The sequence below is a fragment of the Natrix helvetica genome, assembly GCF_964273705.1.
Source record: "Natrix helvetica genome assembly, chromosome: W".
Lineage (NCBI taxonomy): Eukaryota > Metazoa > Chordata > Lepidosauria > Squamata > Natricidae > Natrix > Natrix helvetica.
In genome coordinates, this window is record NC_138555.1 from 1,145,611 (window position 1) to 1,168,955 (window position 23,345).

The 23,345-nt window shown below is 46.9% G+C and overlaps 1 protein-coding gene across 1 annotated transcript; it reads left to right on the forward strand.

The window, feature by feature from the left end:
* Positions 1-1,694: 1,694 nt before the first annotated feature.
* LOC309400258 (GTPase IMAP family member 9-like) lies at positions 1,695-2,507 on the forward strand (the record flags this gene model as incomplete). The annotated part of the gene is made up of 2 exons (XM_081968672.1): positions 1,695-1,734; positions 1,846-2,507. The coding sequence occupies 2 exons, from the start codon at positions 1,695-1,697 to the stop codon at positions 2,505-2,507; spliced, it is 702 nt and encodes a 233-aa protein (XP_081824798.1).
* Between the last annotated feature and the right edge of the window lie 20,838 nt (positions 2,508-23,345).

The window sequence follows — 23,345 nt, forward strand, 5'->3', positions numbered from 1 at the left end:
ACAAATTATAAAAAGTGTGTCAATTGGTTACAAAGAACTTTCGTGCATCCCTTCCACAGTCATCACCTAAAATCCATATCAAATTATATATTTTACATCAAATATATGTATATATATATATTACTATCATCATACCTCATCCTTCATATGACTATAGTTGTTTTAACATCCCTTTATAACAAATATTCCAAAATTCAAAGCAAAACCACATAATGGCATTCCATTGTCTATTTTCAATATCATCCAACAACATTCTATCTTTGTGAAACGTTCTAAATAAAAATTAATTATGTTTGATAACAAAGTTTCTAAACTTCCTTTCTTAATCACTGTTTACAATTTATATCCAATTTCAATATTGTAGGCTTTCATACATAACTAACTTTCAAAACCTCCTTTCATGGTCATCATTTAAAATTTATACCAAATATCCTCTTGTCGAACCAATATATATGTATACATTATATCATTATCAATTATCTATCTAGCTATATCCATCATCACTTCATTTTTAACATAATGCTCTAATTTTAACTATTTAACTAGTATTTTGTTAATAGTTTTCATATCTCAACCTGTGTCTTTCCAGTAGTCGTAGTACAGTCTTCTTTTGCCTTATGTGGGATTAATCTTCAGGTTATTTCCTTAATCAACTTTGTGTGGACTTCTCTTCGCACCTTGTTGCTTGTTGCATGTCTTATAAATTCTCGAAACCCTCCATCAGCTTCTTTAATCAGCTTATCTTTGGTTATCAGTAGTGCTTTTGTCAAAGTTCCTCTCCTTACATCAATCAACTCTTCTCTTGTTTCTCCTTCTATACCTTGAAATCTGAAATTTCCATCTCTCTTCCCTTTCCATGTTCCATTCTTTCCATTTCCAACCACACTCAGATCACTGTCAATATCCACAGTTATCTTGCCTCTTTGTTCATTTTTCCCTTGGGTTTTGAGACTCTAACCTCCACTTTTCCCATTATCTGGCTATCTTCAATTTCATCAAATTTTGCTATATTACCATCTATATTTTCCAATTTCTTCTCAATTCTCTCTGATGTTTCTAATAATTTTTGAATTTCAAACATAATCTGTTGTAATGTTATGTTATGTTATGTTTCTTCTTGGTATTGTGTCATTGTCCAATTTATAAACACTGCCACTCTAGTTGGAAAACAAAGCTTTGTTTTTCACTTCTCTCTCGCTGCCAAAGAGACATCCAAAGGGCACCTGCATAAACAACCCATCTTATCTCTTTGCAAGCTAAAACCTTTGAAGTGCAAGGTCAAAATGATAAAAAAAAGAGAGAAAAATATTTCCAGAACTCAGCCTCCAATCTCCAAGTGGCAGTGTAACTTCTTTTCCCTCTGATGTTACTGCTCTCTTTATATTCCTTTTATATCCTTTTTATATTCCAAGCTTAAAAGAAACAAGACTCTAAAATGAAACAAAAGGAAAAAAAAAAAACCATCCAAGCCAGTATTGTGAAAATAAAATAAAAAAAAAGAAATGGAAATTTGACCAATGGGTGGAGCGTTACGTATGTTGCTCTCTTTTACAAACGTAACACAATTCCTCCCTGTATCTTCTGAGGGAAGGGAGTTCTTGTCAACCTCCCTGCAAGCGGCCTCTCCTTTGGCTGATTTGGTTTTGTTTTTCATGCAGAAATCTCGGATTTTGTGCTGTGCGACTGGTCTGGAGATGCCGGGAAGCATTCGAGGTAAAGACTTGGCCCCTGGAGGTAGATGGGTGGAGGGGGTGGAAGTTACTGTCCTGGGTGGAGGGAGAAGCTATGATGGCCATACACTGCTGACCAGTCCCCTTCTTCTCTCCTCTCCCCTTTGGGTTGCAGGGCCTGAACGGAGGATCGTCCTGGTGGGCAAATGGGGAAATGGGAAAAGTGCGACAGGAAACACAATCCTGGGAAGCAAAGTCTTTGAGTTTGGGCTGTCATCTCGGTCAGTAACAGAAGCATGCCAGAAGGAGGAGACGCAGCTGAAGGGCAGGAAGGTTGTGGTTGTTGATACGCCTGGCTTTTCCCATACCCATCGTCCAGACAAGGATACTGCTGCAGAAGTGAGCAAGAGTGTGAGGTTTTGCTCCCCGGGTCCCCACGTCATTCTGCAGGTGACTCATCCTTTGCGTTGCTCCCAGGAGATCTACGTGGCTCAGCTGATCAAAGAGGTTTTTGGCCCTAAAGCCAATGATTACACAATCCTCTTGTTCACCTGTAAAGAGGGCCTGGAAGGTCGATCTCTAGAAAATTTTATATCTTCCAGAGATAAAAAACTGAGGAAATATGTTGCTGAATGTGGGAACCGAATATTGGTTTTCAACAACGAGGCTGAAGGGGCAGAACGAGAGGCTCAGGTGGCCGAACTGATGTCCATGATTGACGATCTGGTGCGCAAGAACAGAAATGCTCCTTGTTACACAGAAGACATGATGAAAGTCAACAAAAGACACGATTTCTTATTGTTTCCTTTTTCATCAGAGACGAGAAAGTCTCTCTAATTGAGCCTCTGCTCCCGAGGTGGCAGCTCTGCCAAAGGCCACTCTCAAGCTTCAAAAGGCGATTTTGCTCTCGCAACTATTATCGCTTCTCAGCTCCCAACGAATTATTGGCCGGGGGGGGATAGAATTGAGGTTTCAGACATCAGGATGCCAGCCGTGAGTATCTATAGATACTTTCAAAGACATGATGTAAGGAATACTTTACTCCTAGTATGGGAAAAAGTTAAAGCCAAACATTATATGAAAATACCAGCCTTTCAACAATGGAAGCACTGATACATCCGATGGTGATAAGCTTGGGAAAAATTGTAACATATAAAGATATTTTAAATGAAAAAGGGGAACTTAAAACTAAACAGGAATTGCCGAATCAGGGGTGGGCTGCTGGGGGTTTGCAGGGGTTCAGAAGAACCTCTAGCTAAGATTCTGTGCAGTTTGGAGAACCCCCAAATCCCACTCCTGGCTGGCCCCACCCTCCCCACCCCTCCCCTCCCAGGAGTCCCCACACGGCCCATTTTGGATGCAGGTAAGTGCAGGGCATGCACGGAGGCTCCGGGAGGGCAAAAAACAGGCCCACCAGAAGTTCAGGAAGGCCGGAAGGGGCCCCAGGGAGGCCGTTTTCATCCTTCTGGATGCTCAGAAAAAGCGCCTGTAGCAGGGGTGAAATCTAGCAGGTTCTGGAGAACCGGTAGTGAGAATTTTGAGTACCATATTTTCAGAGTATAAAACGCACCCTTTCCCCTCAAAAAACAGGGTGAAAATCTGAGTCTTATACACTGAATACAGCATTTTTGGCCTCCTGAAACCCCGCCCCCTTCACCAAAATGGCAGTGCATAGCCTTCAGGAGGCTTCCAGTCCGCTCCTGGGGGCTGCGGAGGGCAGAAATGAGTAAAAAACATGCCAATTTTTGCTTGGTTTTGCCCCCCAGCCACCAGGAACAATATATAAGCCTCCTAAATCTATGTATGCCCTTTTTGTTTGACAAAAACGGGCCCATTTTCGCAAAAAAAACAAAAAAACAAAAAAAAACCAGGCAGTTTTTGGGAGGTCTGCAGTGTGCAAAACCTTTTTTTTAAATTTGCCTCTTCAAAATCTTGGTGCGTCTCATACTCCGAAAAATACGGTAGTTCGATGAACCGGCAAATGCCACCTCTGGCTGTCCCCAAAGTAGGGTGGGAATGGAGATTTTGCAGTATCCTTCCCCTGCCACGCCCACCGAGCAACACCACACCCACCAAGCCAAGCCCACAGAACTGGAAATAATTTTTTTTAATGTCACCACTGCTCTATAGCCCAAAGAGGGCAAACACACCCCTCCCCCCACTGTGGTTCAGGGGACTGACTAGGCCACGCCCACCATGGCTACGCCCAGCTTGCAACCGGGCAGAGAACCCCTTGCTAAACATTTTGAAGCCCCTCCCAATCCGGGTGGACCTGGCACAGTGGACACACTTGCAAATACACTCAAGATGTGTAAAAGATGTAAAGAGATCTGGTTTCTATAAAGAGCCAACAATACTTGATCAGATACTATTAGGTCTGGATGAAAAGTTAATAAAGAAAATATATAGCTATTTATGAAGCCTTAAAATGGAAGATGAACAAGTGAAAGAAACAATGATAACCTGGGCAATTGTTTTGGGGGGTATACTATGGAATTAGAAAAATGGCAAAAACTTTGGGGTAGAAACTCTAAATGGACAATGGCAACTACATACAAGGACAGCCTGTATGAAATGTTCTACAGGTGGCATTTGCCCCTGGCAAGGCTAGCAAAGAAGTTGAAAAACAGGTCCCCCAAATGTTGGAAATGAAACCAGATACAAAGGGTTCATATTACCATATGTGGTGTACCTGCCCTAAGGCAAAAAGGGTTTTGGATGAAAAGACATTCATGGCTAGAGAAAATTGCAAAGCAACATATTAAAGCCAGAAATATTCTTCTTAAGCATTTTGCCAGAAAAATATAATAAAGGGAATATGTATTTGATGATGCATGTTTTGACGGCAACGAGAATTGTGTTTGCCCAACATTGGGTGAAATGAGGCAATTCCTTCAGATGATAATATAATCAGAAAAATATGAGATTGTGCAGAAATAGATAGGTTAACATTAAAGATAAAGGATACAGAATATTTTTTAACGTGGGATTTCTTTTATCAATGGTTAGATAATAAAAGTAGAAAGTAGAAGTTGGAAGAATGTTATTACATACAAGGAAGCAATATTATTATTACTATTATTATGTATATGTAAAATGACCCAGACAATACACTGTTTATTAAATACCTACGTATGTTAAAGAAAAATGTATAAATAAATAAATAAATAAATAATAAATAAATAAACAAACAAATAAATACGCCCACTGTGGGAGCCAAGGACACTTCAGCAGGTGTTTACCAGACTTTCTCACAACAATACCAGGAGACTCCATTGGACAATGTGACCTGGTCCAGTAGGGGGAGGGAGAACCTGAACTTCAACTATGTGACTCTGGGGGGGAATTAGCTAGATCTTGCTTTGCCCTCATCTTTTCCGGTATGATGTACTCAATCAAATTTTGCATTCCGAGATTCGATAGTCTCAACCACGTTTGCTTTGGTTGGGTTCGTCAGTCTGAATGTTGAGTCCTTTTGTTCTGTGTTCCAATCCAGCCCTCACCATGTGACCTGTGAGGAACCCAAGTCAGAGATTCATGGCTGAGTCTCCCTGAGCCAATTCCTTCTCTTAGAGAACCTGGTTTCTCCTCTCAGATATGAGGAGACTTCAAGCACATGAGAAAATCCACCCCCTCCAGTATCAACTGGCCCCATAGCCTAATTCTCTTCCATCCCGGACCCAGGTCCCTTCAGGAGCAGAGACTCCTTGGGGCTTTCCCATCTGTCAATCCTTTGAGGTATATCAGGCTGGGAATCCACCAACACAAGAAATATTAGAACTCAAGTTTCCTGATGTGGATTATAGTAGCAGAGTCTTGAAGGCGTCTCCCCTTCACTCCCTCTGACACCAAAGAGCATCAAGACAGGACGGCCTTGAGGTTCTTTCTCACCCCTTCCTGTTTTCCTGGGATGAATCCACGTTTTCTTAACAGCTGCCACGTATTTTGTGTGACGCCGTCTCTGTGCTCCTCTACAACACTTTCCAGTAGTCAATATGGACTCAGGACAGAGGCCATTTCTGTGGGATTGAAAAATGTTAGCAACCGGTTCTCTGCCCATTACTCAGAGTATGTGGCCATGGTGGGCATGGCCTACCTAGCCTCCTGCATCATGTGCGGGGGATTTTTGCCCTCTCCAGGCTCTGAAGGCTTTCCCTGAGCGTCCAGAAGGGTGAGGCCTGGTTGAATCTCTCCTTGTTCAGTTTCCATCCATTATTCCTTGTCTGACCTTTGGAAAATAGCTTGACCCCATCTCCTCTCTGTGGCAGCCCCTCAAATATTTGAAGACTGCTATCTTGTCTCCCCTGATCCTTCTCTTCACTAGACCAGCCATGCCCAGTTCCTGTAACTGTCCATCGTTATGTTTTAGTCTCCAGTCCCCCAATCATCCTGGTTGCTCTTCTCTGCACTTTTTCTAGAGTCTCAACATCTCTTTTATAGTGTGGTGACCAAAACTGGATGCAGTAAGTGTGGTCTTACTAAGGCTTTACATAGTGGTATTAGTACCTCACTTGATCTTGATTTTATCCCTCTGTTAATGCAACTGAAGATTGCATTGGCTTTTTTGGCTGTTGCTGCACACGGCTGGCTCCTATTTAGCTCCACAAAGACTGCAAGATCCCTCTGACAGTCACTGCTATGAAGCCTGGTTTCACCCACTTTATATGTGTAATTTTGGTTTTTCTTTCCTAAGAGTAGGACTTTACTTTTCTCTACATTGAATTTCATTTTGTTAGTTAGGGCCCAGGGTTCAAGTCTGTTGAGATCCATTTGGATCATGAGCCTGTCTTCTAGGGTGTTGGCTATTCATGCCAGCTTAGTATCATCTGAAAATTTGGTAACTTGGGCAGTGGATCTGTAGGATTTGAGGCCAGGAGATCCCCCTCCCCCAAACAGAGAGCAGATTTGCCCAATCAGGTGGGCAGCCATGTCCCAGAAAGGCAGATGCCAATTGCGTTGATTGGATTTTGAAGGTAGTTCAACTCTTAGAACAGGTTCCTAACCTTAAAAGAGGTTGGAGAGCAGGAGACACGTTGACCTTGAGAAGTCCAAGAGAAGACCCAGAGAAGATCTGTGAGGCTCTAGGTGGGCGATTGATCTGAGCAGGGGCTGGACTAGATGGCCTCAAAAGACCCTTCCAGTTCTGAGATTTTCCAAATCTAACAATTGGCAAATCTTCTGCTCTGCTTGTTCTCCCTGAGTGCATCCCCTGCCTGGGGACCAACCATGAAATTTTCTTGCCTTCACTACCGGTTCAGAACCCCGAGCGAGCACGCCCACATCCACATGCGCAGAGTGTCTGGGTAGGTGAGCAGAGCCTCTACAGGTTTGCCCGAACTGGGGTGAACCGGCAGAATGCCACCTCTGCTGAGGACCACCTGCAACCGTAACTGGATCCCCAACCTCCACACGCCTCCCCCTCCTCTCCACTTCCCAATCCCAGGCACTGAGAAAGCGAACACATCCAATCAGCAGGAAAGCGAAAGTGAAACGTAACTCGGGCAACTGTGCTGCCTGGAGGTCATGTGATTGTGGATAAAAAGGCCAGGAAAGAAACCAACGCAAAACAGGCCATCTCTCCCCTTGTCTTCCAGTCATTCTACAATCTGGGACCCATCTTTGATTGCCCACCCACCCACCCCGGGCAGTGAGCATCCCCCTTTCTTTCCAAAGAGCCCCCCGCGCATGTAAAGCTCCAAATGCATATTTACTGTCTGTGTAGGCATTAACCCTCTTCACTTTGGCCAACTGGGGGGCCCTTGATATTGACCTCAGCCAGCTGTGCTTGGGGGGAGGGGTCCGGATTCAACTACCTCTCAGGGTGTGACCACTGAATAACTTTAGAAGTTTGTCATCCAATGAAATAGTCTGATATTTAGCCTGTCTGCCACCGGTCATCCAACATGCTCCTTCCACTTCCATGACCTCCTTGACCCCATGTGGGACCTTGACTGTCAGTTCTTGACCCAGAGTCAGCTTCTGGGCTTCTTCCACTAAGAGTGCCATGCCTGCCATGGCCCTCAGACATGCTGGCCAGCCCAAGGCCACGGGGTCAATCTGCTTGCTGAAGTAAGCCACTGGTCTGGGCCAGGAACCTACCATATTTTTCGGACTATAAGATGCACCTTTTTCCCTCAAAAAAGAGGATGCAAATCTGGGTGTGTCTTATACACTAAGTCCAGGATTTCTTGCTTCCCGAAACCCCACCCCCTTCACCAAAATGGCTGTGCATAGACTTTAGGAGGCCTCCTGGGGGCTGGGGAGGGCAAAAATGAGGTCAGAAATGAGCGACAAATGGGCCAGGTGTTTGCTCAATTTTGCTCCCCCCCCAGCCCCCAGGAGCACTCTATAAGGGCAGAGGAGTTTGGGAAATACCTGCAGGATAAAGTCGCTCAAATCCGGAAGGATTGGGTCCCCTTCAGTGGCCCAGTCGAGACGCCAGTGGCGAGTCTTGAGAAACCTTTTTGGGAGGAGTTTGACTTGGTTGTCAGCGAGGATTTGGACAGATTGCGTGGGCGACTACGACCTACCACATGTTTGTTGGACCCGTGTCCCTCCTGGCTTGTACTGGCATCCTGGGAGGTTACACGCGACTGGCTCCTGGACCTAGTGAACGCTTCGTTGGGTGAGGGGTCTCTCCCGGCCGCCTTGAAAGAGGCGGTGGTGAGACCCTTGTTCAAGAAGCCTTCCCTGGACCCTATGGAGCTGGTCAATTATCGTCCTGTCTCCAACCTTCCCTTTTTGGCGAAGGTTGTGGAGAGTGTGGTGGCTTCTCAGTTTCCACGACATGTGGAGGAGAATGATTATCTAGACCCGCGCCAGTCTGGCTTTCGCCCTGGGCACAGCACTGAGACGGACTTGGTCGCGTTGGTAGATGATCTCTGGAGGGCCAGAGATAGGGGCTGTTCCTCTATCCTGGTCCTATTAGACCTCTCGGCGGCTTTTGATACCATCGACCATGGTATCCTGTTGCACCGACTGGAGGGGTTGGGGATCCGGGGCACCGTTTTGCGGTGGTTCGGCTCCTACCTCTCCGGCAGGACGCAACGTGTGTTGGCAGGAGAGCAGAGGTCGACCCTAAGCCCCCTCATCTGTGGGGTGCCACAGGGGTCGGTCCTCTCGCCACTCCTGTTCAACACATACATGAAGCCGCTGGGTGAGATCATCCGTGGTTTTGGGGTGGGATACCACCTGTACGCTGATGATACTCAGCTGTACATTTCCACCCCGAACCACCCCAACGAGGCCGTCGAAGTGATGTCCCGGTGTGTGGAAGCCGTACGGGTCTGGATGGATGACAACCGACTCAGGCTCAACCCTTCCAAGACGGAGTGGCTGTGGGTTCCGGCTCCCCGGTTCAACCAGATAATTCCATCTCTGGCCATTGGGGGCATTCAACTCGCCCCCGTGGAGCGGGCGCGCAATTTGGGCGTCCTCCTGGATGCCAAGCTGTCCATGGATGAACATGTGACAGCCGTGGCCAGGGGGGCGTTCCATCAGGTTCGCCTGGTGCGCCAATTGCGCCCCCTATTGGACCGGGACGCTCTACGCACAGTCACCCATGCACTGGTGACGTCTCGCCTGGACTACTGTAACGCTCTCTACATGGGGCTTCCCTTGAAATGCACTCGGAGACTACAGTTGGTCCAGAATGCGGCCGCGCGGGTGATTATGGGGAGCACCAGGTACTCCCATGTGACACCACACCTGCGCGAGCTGCACTGGCTTCCTGTGGTGTATCGAGTGCGTTTCAAGGTTTTGATTACGATCTTTAAAGCGCTCCATGGCTCAGGACCTAGTTACCTGCGGGACCGTATTCTGCCCCATACATCCCTACGACCTATTCGCTCGCACAGAGAGGGACTTCTCCAGGTGCCGTCCACTAGACAATGCCATGGGGCGGCGCCTAGGAGCAGAGCCTTCTCTGTGGCGGGCCCAGCCCTGTGGAATGACCTCCCCCCGGATATTAGGACCACTACAGACCTCCGCTCCTTCCGTGTTAAGCTCAAGACCCACCTTTTTCAAATATCTGGCCTGGCCCAACCATAACTTCGTTACGCTCCTGAGGGGTTTTTAATTCAGCAATTTTATTTAGGGGATTTTAAACTGTGTTTTAACTGTGTTTTTAGCTGTGTTTATTGTCTTTCACTTGCAGGTCTACTCTCCTCCATGCACAAATGTAATTGTCCTTGTTTTTTCGTATGTATGTGTGTCCTATGTGTATTTTATCCTTGTGATTGTACGCCGCCCCGAGTCCTTCGGGAGAGGGTTGCGGCTAATCAAATAAAATTTGATTTGATTTGATATAAGCCTCCTAAAGGCTATTCATGCCCTTTTTTGGGGGGAAAACGGGCCATTTTCAGGAGTTCTACAGAGTGCAAAACCTTTTTTTAAAATTTGCCTCTTCAAAATCTTTGTGCGTCTTAAACTCCAAAAAATATGGTAATTTTTGAGTTAGGACCCCAGCAGCAATGCCTTTTCTCTCATGGGCAAATAATGTGAAGGGCTTGGATGAGTTTGGCAGTCCCAGGGCAGGAGATCTTGTGAGCTCCCGCTTAATGTCATGAAAAGCATTCCGGCACTCCCGTGTCCATTCAAATACCTCCCGGTCATTTCTCCTCGATTTTGCCACATAAAAAGGTTTGGCCATGAGGCCAAAATTGGGGGTTCAAAAGCCAGCCATCCCCGGAAATCCTCCCAACTGCCATCTGTTTTCAGGTAGTTTCATCCTACAGATTGCTTCCCTTCTGGGGGCCAATAAAGTCTGTTGCCCTTGTGAAACACCATAACCCAGAAATTTCACCTCTGCGCCTTTTCAGCCCCCACACCGCAGCCACAGGTCCCCAGCCAATTTAACAAGGCCACAGTCCCCTGCAGACATTGTCCCCTGATGCTTGGGGCAGCAAATCCCACATGTATTGAAACAGGGAATATTCTCTCACCCACTCAAGCTTATATAAATGAGCTGCCAAACACCTTCCAAAAATGGTTGGGCTGCTTTTGAATCCCTGAGGCCGTCGGGTCCTGGGTATGCTGGGAGGTGACCCCCGTCTCAGTGTCCCTCCATTGAAAAGCGAAAGTGGCCTGTGACTCCTCAGCCAGAGGGATGCCAAAGAAAGCCTCCTTCAAGTCAAGTACGGTGAACTAAGCATCCGGTGGGTTGATTTGGCCCAACGATGTGTAAGGATTAGGGAGGGCGGCATGCAAGGTGGTGGTTTTGTTATTCACCCAACGGAGACCTCAAGAAGCCATCTGCCCTCTTGACCGGTAGGACAGGAGTCTCCCAAGGTGAGGAAATGGGTCTAATCAACCCCCACTGAAGGAACGTCTTCACCACCGGCTCTGGTCCTCATCTTGCCTCTCTCCGTATGTCATATTGTCCAAGGTTTGCAATTGGGCTTCCTGGTTTTAAAGGGATTGACACTGGTTGTACGAACACTGCCTTTCCTGGTCCCCCGTCTGCCCAGACCCAGGGTTTCCCAGCCTGCCTGACTTCTATGGGCACCTGGTCTATTTTGACAACTGACAAAGCCACCAGCCTCCATGAGGTTTCATTCTGATTTCCCCATCCTTGAAGGTCACGGTCGCCTGGAGTTTAGTTAACAAGTTCCACCCCAGTAAGGCAACGGGACAATCTTCCACACAGAGAAACTCTCTCTGTCTCTCTCTCTCTCTCTCTGTCTCTCTGTCTCTGTCTCTGTCTCTGTCTCTGTCTCTGTCTCTCTCTCTCTCTCTCTCTCTCTCTCTCTCTCTCTCTCTCTCTCTCTCTCTCTCTGTGTGTGTGTGTGTGTGTGTAATGTCTTACTGACTTTACCTTCCAGAGGCTGAAGAAAAGCAGCTGTCAACATTCCAAATATCATGCAGAATTAAATCAGAGTCCAAGGCAGAGCTATCCTTCAAGTTCCAATTTAATAAGACAGGCAAGTTGGCACAAACTGTGGAATCCCAAATCTAAAAGCTTCCTGGGATTCAACCCACTTGAAAGTTCATGATCTTATATCCCCACACCCATAAATCCATCACATGGCCCAATCTTCCTCAACCACGCTAGCATCTCCACCCAGCTGGTTCCAGTCAGGTGCAGAGGTGTGGAGACAAAAGATGACCTTGAGCTTCTAGAAAAGAATGACAACACATTCCACAATTCTACTCCTTTCTATTCCCCCCTCCCAACTACTACACTAATGAAACAGCATAGTGAAATAATAGAGAGTGTGGCAGGCCTAAAAGATCCTAAGAAGGAATATAACTGCAGGCCTGACAGCAGCTGCCACTATGACCCCTGATGCTCCCATGACTATGAGGTTGACAGCACTTGGCTTTGTTAACATTTTATTTACAACAGATCTACTTGAACTGGTATCAAGCAACACGTCCAACAAGGGATCGGGAGTTGGGAAAGTGACTCTTATTCTTCCAATGGCCTTCCTCTCCACAATGAAAGCATTGGTTAGACTCTGCGTGGGGTGGGGGGCGCCCTTGGCCTTGTGCCCTTCCTCTGACCAGGCCTGGCATCCTAACTACCGATCCCCACAAACTACCTCCTCGTACAATTCTTCCGGCAGTTGTTCCCCTGGCCTCCCCCTCTTCCTGCCTAAGAGCCTGGGTGAGAAAAAAACGTGTTTCTTCTTGGCCTTTGAAGTTCCTTCTTCTCTGAGGTTTTGAGCCCGATTAGTATACACTTTGTATGCTAACTCCACAAGTTCAGAGATTGCCTTTCCTGGGGGGCCCCTCTGTCTTCTGTCATTTGGCCCTAATGTTTTTTTTAATTTTATTTTTTTCTGTTTTAATATATATATATATTTTATTAAAGAGTTTTAATAGATTTTACAAATATTTCCCCTTCCCCTCCCCTCCCCCCACAACCCTCCTCCCTCCCCACAACCTCCCAGAGCAAAATACATGGTATAAACATTTAACAATCATACGCTAACATAAACAAACTAACTTTAACATCTTGCCTCCTCTTGTGCTTTAACTCCCCTTTTATTAAGCTAACTTTGGATAGATTATAACATTCCTTCTTCACTCATAAGCTAATTGAAATTTCTTAGTCCGACATTTGTTTTGAATATAGTCAATCCATCTTCTTCATTCCAACTTGTATTTCTCATCTGAATGGTCCTTCAGATATTCTGAGATTTCGGCCATCTCTGCTAAGTTTACTACTTTTAATGTCCATTCTTGAATAGTAGGCAATTCTTCCTTCTTCCAGTACTGCGCCACCAGCAATCTTGCTGCCGTTGTTAAATTCAGAATCAAGTTAGTCTCTATAACTGCACAGTCTGTAATTATACCGAACAAAAACAACTTTGTTGTCTGCAGACTGACCAATGAAGACCATATTGATCATTCTCTGATTTTCCTCAGCCTCGGGATCCATGGGCCCAGGCCCCTGACAGAAGACGAAGGGCGAGCAGGTGCCATGCTTACCTTTGGTGAGCTGAGCAGAGTGGGTAAGGCACAGAGGTGACTGGCAAGGGGAGGCAATTAGCTGGGCCGCATGGCAAAGGGAACATATGTAGGGCGGGTGTGTGTGTGTGTGTGAGTGGTGAGCAGGCAAGAAGGTGAGCAGCCAGTAGGCAGGTGGGCGAGCAGCGAGCGTGCAAGCAGTCTAGTGGCAAGCAAGTGGGGCAAGCGGGTGGGTGAGGCGAGGGGGCGGGTGGGGGCAGGGCCAGCCAGATGTATTATTTACTGGTTTGGCAAACCAGTTAAAATTTCCAGTACCGGTTCACCCGAACTAGTCCTAACTGGTTGAATATCAACTCTGGCTCAGGGAGACTCGGCCACGAATCTGACTTTGGTTCTTCAGAGGTCACATGGTGAGGACCAATGGTGGGCTGCAAATTTTTAACAACTGGTTCTCTGGCTGGGTAGCCGTGGCTGGTTGGTCATGTGACTGGGTGGTTGATATCACTCCTCACACCCAGCTCCGGCTCCCAGCCACTCACCTCAAAGGAACGAGTAGGAGTCAGCCGGTTGGGCTTAATCTTTTCATTAGCTGGCCACGCCCACCCATTTTTCAGCCTGTTTCTTAGCCATTTTCAGGCCTTTTGGGGGGCTGTTTTGAGGCCATTTTGGGGGCTCTTTCAGACCGTTTCTTTTGCACCCAGAAAGCCAAAAATGACCCAAAAAAGAGGTGGGGATGGAGTCAACCGGTGGTCCAATTTGCTGGTTTTCTGAATCATGCAGAATGTGAACAAGGGATTAGAATAGAATAAAATATTTATTTCTAAGCCGCACCCTCTCCCGAAGGATTCGGGCGAACCCATCCAAACCTGCAGCAGCACACCTGTGGTGAGGGCTGGATTGGAACAGAAAACAGAAGGGCTCAATGTTCCAACTGATGAACCCATCCAAAGCCAACACGGTCGACACAATCCAATTTCAGAATTCAAAAGTCCGTCGTATCGGCAAAGAGGAGGACAAAACCAGATCTAGCTATTTCCCTCCCCCCCACCCAGAGTCACATAGCTAAAGTTCAGGTTCTCCCTCCCCCTATTGGACCAGGTCAATTGTCCAATGGAATCTCCTGGTATTGTTGTGAGAAACTCTTGGTAAACACCTGATGAAGTGTCCTTGGTTCCCACAGCTGGCATCTTGGTGTCTGAAACCTCAGTTCTATCTCCCACTTCCCTCCCCCCATAATTCATTTGAAGCAGAAAAGCCATAATAGCTGTGAGAGCAAAATCGCCTTTTGAAGCCTGAGAGTGGTCTTTGGCAGAGCTGCCACCTCGGGAGCAGAGGCTCAATTAGGGAGACTTCCTGGTCTCTGATGGAAAGGGAAACAATCAGAAGTTGTGTTTTTAGTTCATCATGTCTTCCGTGTAAAAAGGAGCATGGCTGTTCGTTTCCACCAGATCATCAATCATAATCATCAGTTCAGCCACCTGAGCCTCTCGTTCTTCCCCTTCGGCCTTGTTGTTGAAAGCCAATATCCGGTTCCCATATTCAGCAATGTATTTCTTCAGGTCTTCACCATGGGCAGATATAAGTTGTTCTAGGGATTGACCTTTCAGCCAATCTTTGTAGGTGAACAAAAGGATTGTGTATTTCTTGGCTTTAGAGCCAAAAACCTCTCTGATCTGCTGACTGACATTCTTGTCCTCCTGGGAGGAAAAAAAAAGACGTATCACGCGTAGAATGACGTGGGGACCCGGGGAGCAACACTTCACACATTTGCTCACTTCTGCAGCAATGTCCTTCCGTGGGCGTCTGGTATGGAAAAAGCCAGGTGTATCAACAACCACAACCTTCCTGCCATTCAGCAGTGCTTCCTCCTTTTGGCTTACTTTTGTTGCTGACCAAAATGGCATACTAAGCTTAAAGACTTTGCTCCCCAGAATTGTGTTTCCCGTCGCACTTATCCCATTACCGCTTTTGCCCACCAGGACGATCCTCCGTTCAGGCCCTGCAACCCAAAGGGCAGAGGAGAGAAGAAGGAGACATGGTCAGCCACATAAAGCCATCCTAGCCTTTCCCTCCACCCAGGACAGTAACTTCCACCCCACCAAACCCCCAGGGGCCAAAACTTTACCTCGGATGCGTATAGACTTTTCCAAACCAGTCGCACAGGACAAATCCTGGGATTTCTGCATGAAAAGAGAAAGAGAATCAGCCAAAGGAGAGGCTGCCTTGCAGGGAGGTTGCCAAAAACTCCCTTTCCCCAGAAGATACAGGGAGGTATTTGGAGGGAGGGATAAGAAAAGGGCTGCCACCCCCTCCTCACTGCCCTCAAGGCTGACCCATCTGATCCTTCCCCGGGGGCCACCCCCCTTTTTATGCAGCCCTTCAATTCTTGGGGTCCTGCACTTTGGGAGTATCAGGAACGGTGGGGGAGTTGATGTCCAAAGTTGCTGGCAGCTCCCCACAGGCAACTCCATGCTCAAAGGGCCCCTTTTGTCTGCCTCTTTAGCTGCTCCTAGTACAGCTCCAGATTGTCTTCCTCTAGGTACCCCGCTTTCCCCCCTTCTCCGACCACCCTCTCCTTGGCCTCCCAAAAAGTCCTCCAAGGTGGTCTACTCTGAATTGAATCCGTTATGGGGGGTGGGAGGCTCCTTTGGGGGGCTCTTTCTTGCATCCCCCTTCTACCCTGGGCAAGCAGCCTCTGCTGAGGATGCTGATTTGCCCTCCCACACCTCCACCCAATTCTGCCCCTTGGGAACCTCCCCACCCCATTGCTCTCCTCCCTGGGTGAAGAGTGGGGGACTTTGGGGATCTTCTCATCCATCCCACTTGCTCAAGCACAAGACCCTTTATCATTTCACACGATTGGCTGTCCAATCTTTCCTTAAAAATCTCCAGAGATGGAGACCCCACAACTGGTTTCAGGCTATTCTACTCTCTCCTCCTCCTCCCCCAACCTCAAGTTACCTCAGCAGGCCTCCCCAGAGGACATATGCAAGTGATCGCCTCACTCCATTGACCGAGCCCTCCTGGAGTCACAGCTGCACATCGGAATTGGTACTGAAGATTTGGGTGGACATCTTCCAGGGTGAATTGATCATGAGGGCCTTTTGCCTAGAGACTTTTCCAATTATCTTCTGTAATCCGATACTCCACCTGGTAACTGGAGACTGAAGGGTTCCCAATGGTTACTGGATCAATACTGATCTGGAAACTATTTGGGTGCACTTGCTTAAGCTTAGGAGGTGGAGGTCTTCTACGAGCAGCTTCCAGCTCCTGTCGTTCCTTGAGGGCCTCCATGGTCATATTTAAACTTTTGTTCTCCACCATCTCTAATGAGTCAAAGAAATCCTTCATGCTCTCAGTGCTCATTTTCCAGAACATTTCAGCAGCAGCATTACGGATTCCTCCGTATTTTTCATGAACAAAGAGGGCTGAATGGTTGAATCTGAAGTGCTGAGGGATACCCAACTCATCCTGAGCACACGGCAGGTCAGCCTCCTTGAGGGCCTTCAGGACAGGTGGGGTCCTCCCATCCGAAAAGGTGATCAGGAGTTGCACATTATCTTTCATGTTTTTATCCAACATGGAGAGCATGGAATCAAAGACGCATTTCTGGGCATGAGGTAAATGGGAAAGGAAGGCCTGGGCCACGAAGCAGATGGCATCCACCTGGCCAATGCCCCCTGGGGTGGAGAAAAACTCCAGGAGTTTCTCCTCAACCAGGTTATCTTGCTCTGTGTCTCTTGAGCCTCCAAATACTGGAGTGTCGATTATTGTGAGAGAATAGGGAATTCGGAAGCCCTTCCGATGGTTCACTACATAGGCTGTGACTTCAGATGTCCTGCTTCCACTTTCGCTTCTCTGAGTGGTTTCATGAATGAGTTTGAATCTGAAATTATCTTCCCACTGGACACCCAGAATATAATTGATCATCCCATTGATCAGAGTGGTTTTCCCACACCCTGTTGCTCCCATCATCAGGATCACTTTGTTGGGCACTTCTAGGTTCTCCTTTCCAAGCTGGTACAAGAGAGAGGAGGTGGAGGCATCTGGGGGGACTTTCTCCAGAGGAAGGGCAAAGACTAAGGGCTGTCTTTCCTCCACCAGGGAGCTTTTCTGAAGGAACTGGTGAGTTATGTTGTCTGCATCTTCTTCCTCCAGTGATGTGGAGACCTCCACCTCCTCGCTGGGGACACCCAGAGCTCCATTATCACACACAGCCGACACCCGTATTCTATACACCATCTGGGGCTTCAGACCTTTGATGGAATAAAATTCTGTTTTTATCCCAGTCCATTTTTCAGTCCACTGGTCCTTCCCAGCTCCAGCCATCACCGTTTTGTACTCCACCTTGTATTCCTCAACCATAATTCCTGAGGCAACGATGCTGGGACTCATCCAGGCCATGGAGATGACAGAAGATGCCACAGTGACCATTCTTAATCTCTCAGGAGGACTCGAGGGAAGGGTCTTTATGGATGGGCTCAGGTCACTCCATGTACCATTGCCTGACTTGCAACAAGTAGAATACCGCAATAGGTACTCTGTGTTTGGAGACAGATCTTTCAGCAGGAACATCTCCCTGGCATCCTTTGTCTTCACAGTCTTCCAGTTTTCTTCCCCTGTGATCTTGTACCATATCAGATAGTGGGAGATTGTAGCCTTTCCATATTCGGCTGGCTGAAAGTTCATCTTAATGCTGTCGTGTCTGAGTTCACTGATCAGGAAAGGGAGAGATTTTGAAGGTAACTCAAAGTTCTTGCTGAGCAGATCTCCATCTTTATAAAAGTATATTGAGGCTCCTGGGGTTTCCACATCTGGGAGTGAGGCCACAACAAAGCGGACATACGTCTTGGATTTGTTGAGTCCGAAAAAGTTTTTGATGGATTTGGCAACTTGGCGAGCATTGCGGGTCCTCTCCTTGTCCTCAAACCAGGCCAGGCCTTTCTTGACCTTGGGAGTGGACTTTGTGGACTTAGTCAATTCTTGTGAGAATTGCTCCTGAAGCCATTCCTGTAAACTCAAGAGAAATGGCTCCTCTTCATGTAAAGAGGTGAATATAAAGGAAACCACATATACATTCTGGGGGTCCAGAACTATTTCTTCCAGCTTGTTCTGAGATGAGATCACTTCTATATTATTTAAAATAGTCAGATATGATTTGACAAAGTTCATTTCTCTTTTCTTGGTGTCCAGAAATTCACGGAGTCTTTGGCTGTTGAAGGGTGACTGCTTGACAGACATCAACAAATTCACCAGGATCCTTTCCTCCTGCCCTCCTCCCCGGATGGAAGGCAACATTCTGGCCAGCTGTTTCTGGAAAATCTGCCTGTGTTGCTTTAACAGATCCTTGAACTGCTGAATCTTCGTCTTGATCTCAGGGAAGGTCTCAGCAATGGGATTCTTGGCTAAATCATTGCTTTGCATCTGGATTTCATTGAATTCTTCCAAGATCTTTTCAGTATCAAAGATCGATCCTAGGCTGATCTCACGGACCATCTTGGCTGCTCTAAGGTCCAGCTTGCTCAGTGGGTAGAGCCAGACCTGCACAGGAACAGCCTTCTCTCCATCTTTCCCTAACATTTTTGGTAGAGTCTCATAAACTTTCATGGCATCTTGGAAGGTCACTGGATTTTTGTCCAAAGAAAAGTCTCCGTGGAACTTGCAATTGAACTTCAGAGCATTCTCTTTCTCCTCCTCACTTAGATCCATATCTGCTTGTCCTGTGGTTGATATTTCCTTCTTGATTGTATCCTGGAGACTTCCTTGAATATTTTTCACCGACTCCGTTGAAGAAACTTCTCGGTCAAAGACGAAGAAAGCCTGGGCTCCATAGAGGATGGCGGTGACCACATGAGTGGCTGTGCCCTGCTCAAAGACGTCTGGATAAGAGACATTCTGAATTCCCAGGTGGCTCATTGTCAGCTGTTCATACTTGGTGGTGGTTTTGTACTGGACGGTGACTCTGGCCTGTTGCTTGGACTTCTTGGTGTCATGGAGATATTTGGCCGACCCTCCCACTTCAACCAGCCCTCCCAGGAAACTGGCCTTGAGGGATCCTGAGATGTCCAGGGCAGAGGCTTTGTCATCAATGCTGTCAGATGCAATGATTTCTGATTCTGTCTTGGGCTGAGGCTTGATGGTCAGGTCCTTCTGAAGAGAGTTGTAATCCCAAAGGGTGACCCCTGCACAGAGTACAAGAAAATAGGAAGATGAATTGAAACCAGACCTTGAAAATACCAGTTATTGGATAGAGAAGCTCCCGAGAGGTGGGACAATAGAGACATCTTCCCCCTGGAGGGTCCCCCATTTATGTCCAATCATCATCAGGGAAACATGACAAAATTTGAAAGGGTTTTGACTGAGTAGAGAGGAATGGAAATTTCTTTGCATCTATTGATTTCAAGAAAGATCTGCAACTCCCTGGAGGACCCACCATATTTACATGAAGGGTTCAGAGTCACCTGCTCCACAACTTCAGAAGTCTATCCCTGAATTCACCATTCTACGGGGGACCCTAAACTTCTTTTATTAGCTGTTTTCCAAACCATTTCAGTGCTTCAGGGGAGGAAAACTGTTGCATGTTTGATAATCAGTGCCAGGCCTGCTGCATCCTTGGTGAAGGGTTGGATATGCATTCCCACCTAGAAGGTCCTACTTAGCTAGCTGCTACTAGCAGGTTGCGTACCCAGGAGCTGAACTCTGTCCTTGGGTTTAGCTTGTGCATTGATGGCAGTGCCTGTCTCCCTCCCTCCAGAGACCCATCAGCCTCTCCTCCAGCTCCTACCTGGGATGAGCGCATCCTTGCGGCAGTCGTACAAGGTCCCCAGCTGGAAGGGGCGTCCCAGGGCTGCTATCTCTTTGGTGTCCTCTTCCAGGGCCATGCTCATCTCAAGTGATTGCCGATGCTTCTGCTGCCCTACAAGAGAGGAGAAACATCTGGAGGAGGCAAAAACTGACAGTTGACTCTGTGAGGGGATGCAGGATGTGGGCACAAGCCACATTCCCCCCAATGACGGTGGTCCACATTCTGGGTTGTCTGAGAAAGGAAAACTCCCCAGAGACCCTTGGGGTAGGAGCAGCAGTCCCAGCGCACAGCTGGTGGCAATGCAGAAATCTCAGAGGGCCAAAATCAGAGACTCCTCAGGCAAAGATTATTTTAATTACATATTTTTAATAGTATCCTTGTGAACGTTGGGCTCTATCTAACAAAATGAAATTCAATGGTGAAAAAGAGAAGGTTCTACATTTAGGCAAGAAAAACGAAATGCACAGGTACAGTATAGATGATACCTTGCTCAGTAGTAGTAACTGTGAAAGGGATCTTGGAGTCCTAGTGGACAGCCATTTAAATAGGAGCCAGCCGTGTGCAGCAGCTGCCAAAAAAGCCAACACAGTTCTAGGCTGCATCAATAGAGGGATAGAATCAAGATCACGTGAAGTGTTAATACCACTTTATAATGCTTTGATAAGGCCACACTTGGAATACTGCATTCAGTTCTGGTCGCCACGATGTAAAAAAGATGTGGAGACTCTGGAAAGAGTGCAGAGAAGAGCAACAAAGATGATGAGGGGACTGGAGGCTAAAACATATGAAGAACGGTTGCAGCATGGCTGCATGGCTACTTTAATGAAAAGAAGGACTAGGGGAGACATGACAGTAGTGTTCCAATATCTTAAGAGATTAACAAAGTTGGAAGGGACCTTATAGGTCATCTAGTCCAACCCCCCGCTCAAGCAGGAGACCCTACACCAGTGATGGCTAACCTTTTTTGGATCGTGTGCCAATAGGAAGGGGAGCACATGGGGCTCATGCTGTGTGTGTGAATCCCCCCTGCGCATGCGCACACAACCCTCCTGCTTTTGGCACACTTTTTTCGCCCTCCCCAGGCTCCAGAGGCTTTATAGGAGCCTGGGGAGGGTGAAAACAGCCTCCTCCCTGAAGCCTCCGGAGGGCGAAAAATGGCCTCAAAAGAAGGCCAAAGTCAGCTGGCCAGCACACGTATGTGCCCTGGAGCTGACAGGGCAACACCTCGCGTGCCCTAACGAATGGCTCCATGTATCCCATTGGTTCACCATCACGGCCCTCCACCATTTCTAACAAGTGGCAGTCCAATGTCTTCTTGAAAGCTTTCAGGGGATGAAGCTCCCACAACTTCCAAATGCAACTTCTGTTCCATGGGTTGATTGTTCTCCTTGTCAGAAAATTCCATCTTATTTCCAGGTTGAACCTCTCCTTGGTCAGTTTCCATCCATTCTTCTTAGTCTGGCCTTCGGGTGTCTTGGAGAATAGGTTGACCCCCTCCTTTCTGTGGCAGCCCCTCCAATATTGGAAGATGCTATCATGTCTCCCCTGGTTCTTGTTAAGTCTATCCCCGTTAGGAGACTAGAGTTCTGCAGCGGAACGTAGTAAGGAATAAGCCGTTGAATAGTCACTCACAGCCACCAAAGGTAAAACAAAGAATAGCTTTACTTGCGTACAAAAATAGGATAAATAGTCTCCAAACAGACTATCAGCAGTCTTGAAGTACATACAGTCCATTTACACCTCACTGAAGTTACAGTTGCTCAACTCACAATTCACCATGTAGACAGGTAACTTAGTTACAGACTAGCCACCATCCAATACACGGTCTTCTCTCTAACACAAAGCTCATACAGGAACAGTCAGTAACAGTCAGGAACAATCAGGAACATCAGTAGCTATCCGGGGAGGAAACCGTAATAGTTCCTTCCTCCTTATATGGCTGCTTAAAGCAATTAGCATCCAATTACATCTCTCTAGCATTTAAAGTAACAGCTACATTTGTTACAATCACGGCTTATATACATTGCCAAGCCAAGACTAGGGTTACGTCCCTAACAGTCCTTCTCTTCACTAGACTAGCCCAGTTCCTGCATCCGTTCTTCATATGTTTTAGTCTCCAGTCCCCTAATCAATCTGCTTGCTCTTCTCTGCACTCTTTCTAGAGTCTCAACATCGTTTTTATAGTGACCAAAACCGGATTCCGTACTCTAGGTGTGATCTTACTAAGACTTTATAGAGTGGTATTAATACCTCACTTGATCTTGATTGTGTCCCTCTATTAATGCAACTTAGGATTGCATTGGCTTTTTTGGCTGCCACTGCACAGGGCTGGCTACTATTTAGCTGGTTGTCCACTAAGACTCCAAGATCCCTCTGACAGTCACTGCTATGAAGCCTAATTTCACCCAGTTCATATATGTACTTTGGTTTGTTCTTGCCTAAGTGTAGGACTTTACTTTTCTCTACATTGAATTTCATTTTGTTAGTTAGGGCCCAGGGTTCAAGTCTGTCGAGATCCATCTGGATCTTGAGCCTGTCTTCTAGGGTGTTGGCTATTCCTGCCAGCTTAGAATCATTGCAAATTTGGTACGTTCTCAGGAGCTGCCATAAAGGAGAGGGAATCAAGCTATTCCGCAAAACACCCGAGGGTAGGACAAGAAGCAATGGGTGGAAAATAATCAAGGAGAAAAGAAACCTAGAACTAAGACGTTTCCTTACAGTTAGAAGAATTAACCAGTGGAACAACTTGCCTCCAGAAGTTGTAAATGCTCCACATGGGAGGTTTTTAAGAAGAGGTTGGGCAGCCATTTGTCTGAACTGGTACAGGGTTTCCTGCCTAAGCAGGGGGCTGGACTAGAAGACCTCCAAGGCCCCCCCAGCTCTGAAATACTAAATCATTTGCCAAAGCCACCATATGGATTTTATTGAGTGATTTGGTGATATCCACATATCTGGTTTCCCTTGGAAAAGAATTCACGCAAACTGCTAGTGACATACAGGCCTTGTTTCCACTTCTATTCTATTCCATTCTCTTCTATCCTATCCTATCCTATCCTATCCTATTTCTAGTGGGAGTTGTGATGATTGCGGTTCCTGTCCTCACCACGAGACACCCTCTCATGAAGGGTTTAGATCCTGTTTTCCCCATAGGGAAAAGGCTGCTTTGGTTTTGGTGTTGGGGATTCTTGGGGGGGGGGGGTGGAGGGGAAATGCAGAGATCTGATTTCTTTCCCCTGAAAAATAAGGGTCCCTGGTGAGAATCAGTAGCATCTCCAAGGTTTCTTTTGGGGAGGGGGATAAAATCCCACTTGAAATCCCCCCAAAGCCTCCCCAATTGCTTTACAAAGCCGTAGTAAGGCTACAGGTGAAGCTCTGCATCCAGTTTTCATCACCACATCACCAAAAAGGTGTTGAGGCTTTGGAAAAAGTGCAAAGAAGATCAACTAAGAACTGAGCCG